This window comes from Camponotus floridanus, unplaced genomic scaffold, assembly GCF_003227725.1.
Source record: "Camponotus floridanus strain SB8 unplaced genomic scaffold, Cflo_v7.5 scaffold55, whole genome shotgun sequence".
Classification (NCBI taxonomy): Eukaryota; Metazoa; Arthropoda; class Insecta; order Hymenoptera; family Formicidae; genus Camponotus; species Camponotus floridanus.
In genome coordinates, this window is record NW_020229714.1 from 1,136,781 (window position 1) to 1,147,011 (window position 10,231).

At 37.8% G+C, this 10,231-nt stretch overlaps 1 protein-coding gene across 3 annotated transcripts in view; it reads right to left on the reverse strand.

Annotated features, from left to right (window-relative positions):
- Positions 1 to 10,042, reverse strand: part of LOC105253828 (disintegrin and metalloproteinase domain-containing protein 10) — a 112,689-nt gene extending 102,647 nt beyond the window's left edge. For all 3 annotated transcript variants that reach the window (XM_011262140.3, XM_011262142.3, XM_011262141.3), the window contains exon 1: positions 8,957 to 10,042. In XM_011262140.3, coding sequence (XP_011260442.1) covers positions 8,957 to 9,026 — 70 coding nt within the window. In that variant the 5' untranslated portion in view covers positions 9,027 to 10,042. The remainder of the gene's footprint in view (positions 1 to 8,956) is intronic.
- Between the last annotated feature and the right edge of the window lie 189 nt (positions 10,043 to 10,231).

Below are 10,231 nucleotides of genomic sequence, written 5' to 3' on the forward strand. Positions count from 1 at the left end.
ATTTAAAATTTATTTTTCAACTTTTGTTATACATGACATTTTCTATAGAAATGCCAAGGTATATATATATAAATTTTTATAAACTTTTTTCAAGCACTTTGAGATTGTTAAAACCGCGATAAAACTGTGACCTATATCCGACCAGGAACAGAATAAAAAAAGTCTATGACCTACAAGAATTAATAATAGATGACATTAATGTTATACATTATATAAAATCATTTACATATATATTAAATATATTAAATATAAGGTATAATATTAATAATAAAAAACACATAATATCCAATCCACATATAATTAATTGAAATCAATCCACATATAATTAATTGAAATCAATTAATCAAATTAAAAACATGACAAAATCAGAAAATTTATGAAAATTCTCCCTATAATAATATTTAATCTATTAATAATTATATTCTGTTATAGACTTTTGTATTTTCCATCAACGTGATCAATTGAGATCAATCCTAAAAAGAGAATCAAAGAATCTCTGCAAAGGAATGATGAGTGTGGTAAAATATACGAGTAATCGAACATATCCTGTAAAATCTTTGGGGAGAAGACAGTAATCTTTATCTTCTAATGATTGAGTCCCTACGCGTGAACTACCGTGGAGACTTAAGTACATAAAGTGTCGGTAACCTCCCCTTAGGATCCGTTTTCTTGTGGGACGAGCTCCGTGGATGGGGGAGGATTCTCAGTTACACCCGGGAATTTAAGTCGAGAACAAAGGATCCTCATTGCAGAAGACAGCGCTGACGCCGGCATGGATTTTGATTATGAGATAGATAGAATTTACATCGACCAGATAGCTTGCGAAGGCACACGAAACTTTTAAGTATTATCCACGGACCATTAAACCCTCCAGGATTGGTCGTTATAATGAATAAAACGCGAGAAATCCTCTAAAGAAGGAGTATCGGGATCATCAAAAAGAGAAACCGAAGTGCATTCGAGCGATCTTAAAATTGCTAATGTGAATTGTCGAAGCTGACGATATCGTTTTATATCTAATAAGAGTTAAGACGACGATGTAACAAGCTCATTCCGTTCGGAAAAACAAAAATTTGGATCTAGAAAATTTTATGTGTGAACTTTGATATTAATCCTATTACCGCCAAAAATTTAGTTATGCAATGGTGTATATTCTTACCAATTTATTTATGATCAGTGCATTTTTCACCCGTCTATTTAACATTCAAAAAAATGAAATATAATGATCAAATGTAATTTTTTGTAAATATTTTGATACATATAATATAATTTTCCCTCTGTTATAAATGCTGCTTTTATTAAATTTATCTTGAAAACATTTCTGAGAGAAAAATATGTGTGTTGTATTTATATTACATTAAAATAAAATTATCGTAAAAATGTTAAAATTACATGGAGATATTCAATATGTTTATCATAACATCATATCTCTAACAAAAATTCACGTATAATCTTTGATGATAAAACTGCATATCGCACAAATAAATAACATGTTTATGCAAAATAAAAACTTATATATTTAAGATTGCAATAACATGTAAATAAACATTTTAATTAAATTTTGAGTTCTTAAAATCGGAAAAAATCCACCAGTTTTAAATCATGAATTCAAATATATATATTCCAGTAATTATATATGCTTTATCCAATAATAAAACCATAAAAAATACAATGAGATAAAGAACATGTTCTTTAGAGACGATTACAATCCTAATAAATCGCGAAAATTTAGTAATATCAATGGAAAACTTAGACTTATAACAATCTAAGACTAAATTATCGAGTTATTACGAGATGCATCATCAGAATCATTATTATTTCGCCGAGCCAGCACAAGCAAAATATCGACTGGAAATATCGAAGGATAACATTCTTCACAGTAAAGCAAGAATTCCAAGAATACCGATATAATTATTCGTTATAATTTATTGGCCTATAGACTGATTAATTTTCTAATAAAATAAGCAATTTGTAGGCCACGCGCGATATCATGCTGATTTTATGCAATGAAACGGAATGAACGCAAATGTCTAATAGCGTTTGATATGAAATTTCCTGTTCACTTAATTCTTAGTAAACAATCTACGCACTGATACTAAAAATGCATTTTGGCAAAAATGAGCATAAATAATTAAAAAATAGAAGAAAATGGAGATTATGAAAAAATTTTGATATTAATTAATTTATTATTAATTAATATTAAATTATTAATTTGATATTAATTAATATTAATTTTTTGTATAAAAATCTTAAAATCTCTTTTAAAATAATTTAAATAATCATATATTATATTTTCACATGCATCTAAAATCGAAAGAAAACGTATTTACATCTCGTATGTGTATTTATAGCAACTTGAAATGAGTGAACGAGATGATAAAAGCGACGCAAAGATTTTAATCTTCCTGTCTTGTTTAAAACCGGCTTTTATATTGCGTGTATAACAAATGCAATGCAATGCAACGCAGTTATCTACGATTATATCGTCATCTAATGAGAGTAGTCGCGCGACATTTAAGTGTGCGTGAGGAAAAGTATAGTGAGACTCGCGTGTAGCGAATGATCCAGCATATTTCTCACGGCCATGAATGATGAAGTTTGCAAGGTGATTAACGCGCATGAGGTGTTGCATAAACGCGATCTGTATAAACGTGCCTTGATTAATTAAACTTACTCCACAATCGATTCAAGTTTATTATCGACACGAGCACGAAGCTTTGATAATTACATTCAAATGTAGAAACGATAATGAAGTTCTACTGCAGTGATATAATGTATAAACACATTTTGGAAAACGACTTCTTGCAATCTTTTAAGCAACAATTTGTAATTAATTTTAATAGTAATAATAATAATTTTAAAAATATAATTATAATTGTAATATATAATTGTAATATGTAGAAATACTTAATTCATTTCGTTTTAATTAAATGCTTCAATGAATAGAGGTAATTTATTTCATAATTTTGTTAAAAAGAAAAAAGAATGCTCAAGTAAAATTTATAAATTAAAAGATATTTTTCATCATTGAGCAAACTTTAGAACACGAGATGGGGAGGGTAGTTACGCGGCGCGTGTTTACTCAAAAGTTTAGACGCCCATTCTAACGGAGCATAAATCAGCTGTTGATTAAACGGAGACCGAGTTTCGCGTGTCGTCTCGGTTGAACCGAGAAGTAGGCATTTGGCTCGTTTCCAGAAACCTTCTAATTCATCCTCATCGGCGCGATCCACGATCCCCCGATCCCCCGATGGCTCTCGATCGTGCATCACCGCGACAACGAAAGCTCGTCAACCTAGACTTCGGTATTTCCTGCAATTCTATTCTTATCTCTCGTCAACGCAGACGATCGCAGCAGAGTCGTTCGATTTAGCAATGAAACGATAAAGGAAAAAAAAATATATATATATATATATACATACATATATATATAATTAACGAATAATTATATAAATATATGTATATTTATATGACAAACATAATGTAAAATAAATTTAAAAAAATCTAACATAAAATATCAAAGATATGAAAAATCAATAAGATATGGTGAAAACATTATTTATTAAATTAGCGCGTTCAAAATATATTCCTGTAAATAATTTAACTTCAAAATTTCTGTTTTTTTTACAATTACACTCAAGCTTTTCTTTAATTTTGATATATTTTCACGACGATCCTATTTTAAATGTTCACTAAAAAAAACAACTGTGAGAAAAAGGAAAAAACATTCTTAATTTTACGAACTTTTAAAAATATATTATATTGTTACTTTCATTCTATTGTAATCTTTCTCTGAATCACCAATTTTCCAACGAAAAATGTTAAAAGGAAAACTCAAACATAAGTCTTAAATCTTTCGGACTCTTTAAAATGTAAAAATAACTCTTCTACTATTTTTGTTCCGTATTAAAATATTTTTTAAATTATTTTCATCGTTGTAAATCTTCTTTTCTGTTGACATAGCAATTGCTTATTGAATTGAGATCATTATAAATCAAATTTTTATATCCCAAAATTTAGCAAAAAAAAAAAACGCAATAATCCATGTAATAAAAATTAGAATCAGGAGTACAAAGATCATAACAAATTGATCATAATCATACGATCCTATTATATTTTGACTCGAATCTTTTTTTCAAATTTTAAGCAAATAAATAAACGTAAAACGATATATGATTATGGCCCTAATCCGCGATCTGCTTTTCCAGAGAACGCTGATGACAAGATATTTGCATGCCCCAACAAGCGCAATGTGTGCAAGCTCGAAATCTGGAAAACGTCAGCATGACGTCGCACAATCAAGTATCGCGAATGCTCTCATATGTAGGTACTACGATAGGTAAACCCTTCTACTGCTCCGAGCTGAGTCGAATAGCGCGGTTATGCCAGGAATGCCGAGTGGAAAGTTTTGCGGCGACCACCTATATCACTGAATACGAAATAACCCGGAGGGATAAGATCTCCCTTGATCTCCGGGAATTTCGAATTCCCCGGGGAACCCCTGCGCTCGGCCACGATCCGCGCCCCTCCTCCTCCCCCGAATTCCCGTGAAAGTTCATCTCGCTAAATATCGTAGACAAGCGCCTTCCAGCGTTAAGCAAGGCTTCAATAAAAGCTTTCTCTCCCGAGAGATGTGATATTAGGGCAATTAATTTCTTAATTAAACAGAAACAAAATCGTCTGAGTAAATCTGTAACTCAAAAAATAATATAAATATTAATATAACAATATAAATATGCGATAACAGATCTTTAAGAATCTGTTGAGATTTTGATGCATCTGGATATAATTATTCTTGGGTAAAAAATTGTAAGAATAATTATATTTTACATAAATACGCCTCAAGATTATTGAATAGTCGACTTATGAAAACTCGACTTTTATTTACAAATTATATTATCACATTTCTCAGAAATCAAATAGGAAACAATCGTAATAATAAAAAAGATTTTGTCGATGACAATGGAAGAAAAGCATGTCAGACTTTAGTATCAGAATTCAACATGACGCAACTGATCGCATTCTTCTCTCAAGAACAAGCGCGTTCATTACCCCTTACTCACTCTTTGCTTAGTTTAACGGATGTAAATAGCTTGTGACGTAATTGCTAAAGCATGTGCATAGCATACGTATGATTAATGAAGTCAACTTCTGAAATAAGAGAGGAGAGAGGGAGAGAGAAAGGCAGAACTCTTTGTTCCAAGGCACACTAAACTGTATCAAAATATTATTCGCGCGAGAATCCATGATTTTCGATCCAACACGCAGCGAGATCTGAAACACTCGCTAAATACGGTAGACCTTGAACGCAAAACGTTGTCTGGGCGAAACTCTGGATCCATTCGTAACACGGTGAGGAATAATGGAAGTACCAAGTACGGCGCGTGGTTAAGACGACCGCGGGCGCAATATCGACTTGATTACGTTAGAAATCAGAAACTGGGACTAAACTAAGCTCGATCTTGGAGAGGCGGCAGCGGGCGACGACGGTGGGATTACCAACGACGCGAATTAATTCCGCGGCCCAAGTTCGTTCGACCTAACTTCTCTCGCAAGTCTGCGAGAGAACGAGTTGTCGTCGCGTAATTACGGGGGAAATATAATTCCCATCACGCGAAAAAGGCAGGCGTTCCCCCGACTTCTGAATTACTCGAGCAGACGGGACCGGTATAACCTTCCAAGATGAAGATGGCAGTAACGTGCCCCGCTTCGAGATATCCCGCGAAGTAAGTTTGCCCGGAGGTGAGGGGGGACGAGAACGAGAGGATGTGGTTCACCGAGGAATTGAAAAGTCCGCGAAAGAAAACCGACCTTTTGTCCTTGAGATACGCCACTCGCGGGACAATGAAATGACTCGGTCATCCGTCCTAACTCCATCTTCATATTCCGGACACAATGCAACGTCCCAAAGCGGCTTTTTCCTCGAACCAGCAATTTTTCGACCTCTTTCTTTCTCTCTCTCTCTCCTCTCTGTTCGTCTCTCGGAGTAAAGGTCTCGAGTGAGAACTTATCGTGCGAGATTTTCTCTGCCATTTTCCGCGAGGGTTTTCATTAACCGAAGAGCCCGACGAACTCGTGTTTCGCACGAGAGACAGGACGAAGCAAGGACAGGGAAATCGATGATAATTAAAGGAGCCTTTGATAAGAAACGAGTCTCGCGCGCGCGTCTCGCTTCTATCTCGTGGAAGAAATATCGCGCGTTATAATATGATGTATGATACGTCGTATGTGTCGTGTACTCGTCGGCGATCCTGGAGCCGTGTTTCGAACGAGCGGGAAGCGTATTCGCGCGCGTGCGCGCGCTCTTATCGCCAGGCCAAAGCCGTTTGTATACGTAAAAGCTGCTTACACACGCGAAGGCTCCCGCATGCGAGCGGGGTCTTTACAAATGCTGAATCCTCGCGCACGCCAAGTCCTTCGCAAACGAGAAGAGAGAACCTCGGCACGCTCACCAAGAGTCCCGGCACATGCGAGATCCTTTAAAATACGAGTGTTCCGTATACATGCGAGATCCTTGCACGCGCGAGCACATTTCCGGATGATCGCCTGCTTTAGGAATGCGAACAAAACTATGTAACAAAGAGACGGCCGGTGGTTCTCTCGGAGCCGTTTCGGCGCGTTTTAAAACCCGTTATATTGTTTCGCGTTAATCGAGGATTTTACGAGCGCCGAAAAGTTTAATCCGATATCGTTATCATAAATTAACGGGATACGTGTATATCTTCCATACACGTTCGCAATTCACGAATATTCGGCGGAAATCTCGGATAAATGCAACTTTTCTTCAGTCTTCCCCGTTATCGTAAATAGTACGTGACGTGCGCGCGCGCGCGAGCACATTGACGTATAACATCGTCCAACGCGACGGTGGATCGCTGATTACGACTTCCGTCGAGGGCCATTCACATCACATCTCGTGCGATGCGCGGACGAGAGGGAAAGAAAACTTTCGCAATCGTCTTGCAACAATTTCGCGCGGAATATTGAAGTCTAGATCGAAATCTAAATTATCTTCACTATTTATATTTGGCATTTATTTGTTGAAAAAAATTCTGCTTCGTGCGCACACCTTAATACAGGACTGTAAAACGTTACCTCTTTATCTGCATTTAAATACGAAAAAATTCGGAGATAAAAGATACAGATGCGTGCGTATTTTTATTAAAATAAATACTATTATTTTAAAAATTTATTATTTCCAAAATTAGTTTCCCTGCACTTGAAACTGTTTAGAAAATTTCAAAATTAAAGCATCGTTCATTATATATGTTTGATTAAATTTTTATCTAAAGACAATACACTATACAAAATTATATTAATTCTAAATGAAACTATGCGGGAGTTGATATGAAAATTACGACGCGTTTTAATCATTAGAGCCTAACCATCTCTAGAATGACGCATAGCAATCTATATAAATCTATCAGACTATAACATTTATTAATGCTCATGGAGAGGATTATCTAGATATCAAAATGAGTCATATTTTTCGTCTGTAACTCGTTTCAGAATCACATTCGACGGTATTTCCTCTATGCAAATGTTCGGAATTCCGGGAAATGATGACGCAATGCATCGTATTTCATCCTAATAGAGCATGCAATACGATACAAAGAAAAGGTCAAAGCATTTTTATAGCAGGAATATATTGCGATGAAAAAAAACGCGAAAAGAAAAGTAAACAATCGATATGATAATATTTGACATTTGAGAAAACATATTCTTGTCTCTTTAAGAAATAACACGCGATATCGTTATTATTATACCGTGAGACAGATTTATCATTTTTATGTCGAAGAGTTTAAACGAGATAAGATTATTGTGCATATATTGACTTCAAAAACAGGAATTGATTAATTTACATAATGTTATCATAACAATTTAGTATAATGACGCAGACGCGAGTTTAGTTCTGAATGGAAATGCTGCAGAAACCGTTCGTGTGTTATTTTACACGTACTTTGTATATATTTTGTTTACAATTTTATGTATCTCTGCATTTTCTGTGTAATTTATTAAATCGATTTTGATTATGAAATCTCAAATTTTGAAATAATTATTGTTATATAATCCCTATGTTGTACGTACATTATACATATCAATCAAATATATTAATACATATTGTACATAAATCAAATATGTTGCGAGTCAAAGTAAAATTGAAATTTTATAGTACATTACTTGATCGTTTCTTTTTCACTCTTTTTATTTATATTTAATAAGAGGAGATGTATGACGTATAATAAAAAGAATACTACGTATATTCGTAGACAATCATTTTTATTATGTAGGAAAAGATAAACGTTTCCGAAATATTAAAAATTTGATTATTTCTTACAGTTAATCAAAATACACAATATATAATACACTGTATATAATTTTCTCTAAAATTTATTAAAAATTTATTTTGAATTCTATGGAAAAATGTGTACACGACGAAAAATTGCTTCTTACAAAAGCAATTTTCAAGGAAAGAGACTGAGTGAAAAAAAAGCGCGGCAAAATAATGACACTTGCGTGCGTTTCGTGGATCAAATTAAAATCCGAAAGAACGTCATTCGTCGAAAAAGTGACGATTTTAATATTTTTCTCGTGTAGCGCGTCATTCGGAGAAACTAAATCTTCAACCGTGCGAGAGAGAGAGATTTCGCGATGTCAGAAACATATGTATTGTATAATACGATTTCTCTCGGTGCGTATATTCGCGGCCACTATTTCGCTCGACCGTTTCCAAGAGCCGCGTAGAAACACGCGACAAGCGGGCTCTTCGTGAAAGGATGATTCACGAGAGAGACGCACACACGCGCAAAGAGCCGTACGCACCCGTCGAAGCACTCACACGCGCGTAGCAACCACGCACCGTATATGCATACGCACACGCACACATACGTATTCGCATCCTGTCGCGAAACGCAAGAGACGCACGCATTGTCGGAAATGAAGCGTTGAGACTTACCGCTCTCGATGTAGGGAACCAGCAACAGCAGCAGCAGGAAGAGAACGTATCCGCACGTGTCACTGATCATCGTAACACTATATCCCTCGCTGCAGTCAGGACACGCCGCGCTGGCTACCTGGCGTCGATCGGCACCACCTTCGCGAGTATCCGCGACCTCGCCAATACAAAACAAACGGCGTGACGCGACGTGGTCGCCAGCAACAGGGCGACGACGACGACGACGACGAGCGGACGAGGAGAACGCGCGCTATTATCCTGCCCCAACCTTCCCTTTTCACTTGTTTTTTCCCTTGCCTTCCAGCAAGCACCGCACACACCACTGCGCACAATGTCTCGATCACGGGAGGGACGATGACGCGTCACGCTCCGCTCGCTCGCGGCCGATGACGATGTACAACCGACGTGAACAACGGCTGGAGGACGCGGACGATCGGCTGCTGCGTTCGACACGAAGGCCGCCACGAACGAGTATGAACGCAGCGCGCGTCTCTTTCTCTCTCTTTCTTTCTCCTCTTCTCTCCTTCTCTTTCTCTCTCTCTCTCTCTCTTTCTCTCTCCGTCGTTTCCGGAACACTGCAAGGTTTACGCCATCATTTTCCCCGTCGAGATCACGCTAGCACGCGGACGCTGCACGATCATCGCCGACCGACACACACGCGCACTACCAACTTGTTCCGCCCCTCGTCGTCTCGCGACTAACTTCAGCTGGCTGGAGATCGTTCGCTCCTTTCGTTCCTCGGCTGCTCGCTTTCCCCGCTGCTTCACGGCGCCCCGTTCCGCGTCGATGACAGTCCCTTCTCACTCGCAAACAGCTGACGGCTCCCCCCGGCTGTTGTTCGCTCCTTCGCGCACAACGCGACGACAACGACGGCGAAGACGACGATAACGGTCACTCGATATTTATCAAACGCATCGTAGCGGCAACAAAACACGCGCACACACACACTGAGCGAACACTGTAAGCGCACGCACGTATCACCCCACCGTCGCTACCGATACACCAGTCCTACCACCGCCGGGGACCTGTACTTCCCTACCCAACCGTCTACGTACCTTGCGACGTACGTGCGCGATGCGAACTGCCTCACTGTCTCCGGGCGCCCGAGAAACGACGCCGTCAGGTGGCGACACGTACCGCTCGCCGCGACCTCCATCGTTCTCTGTGACGGTGACGTCACGCGACATTGACGCGGCACCGTGGCTGCGTTATGCGCAACAGCGTTCGATTTACTCGCCGCGTTTGTGTTTGTATATTTGTATACAAGAGTATATA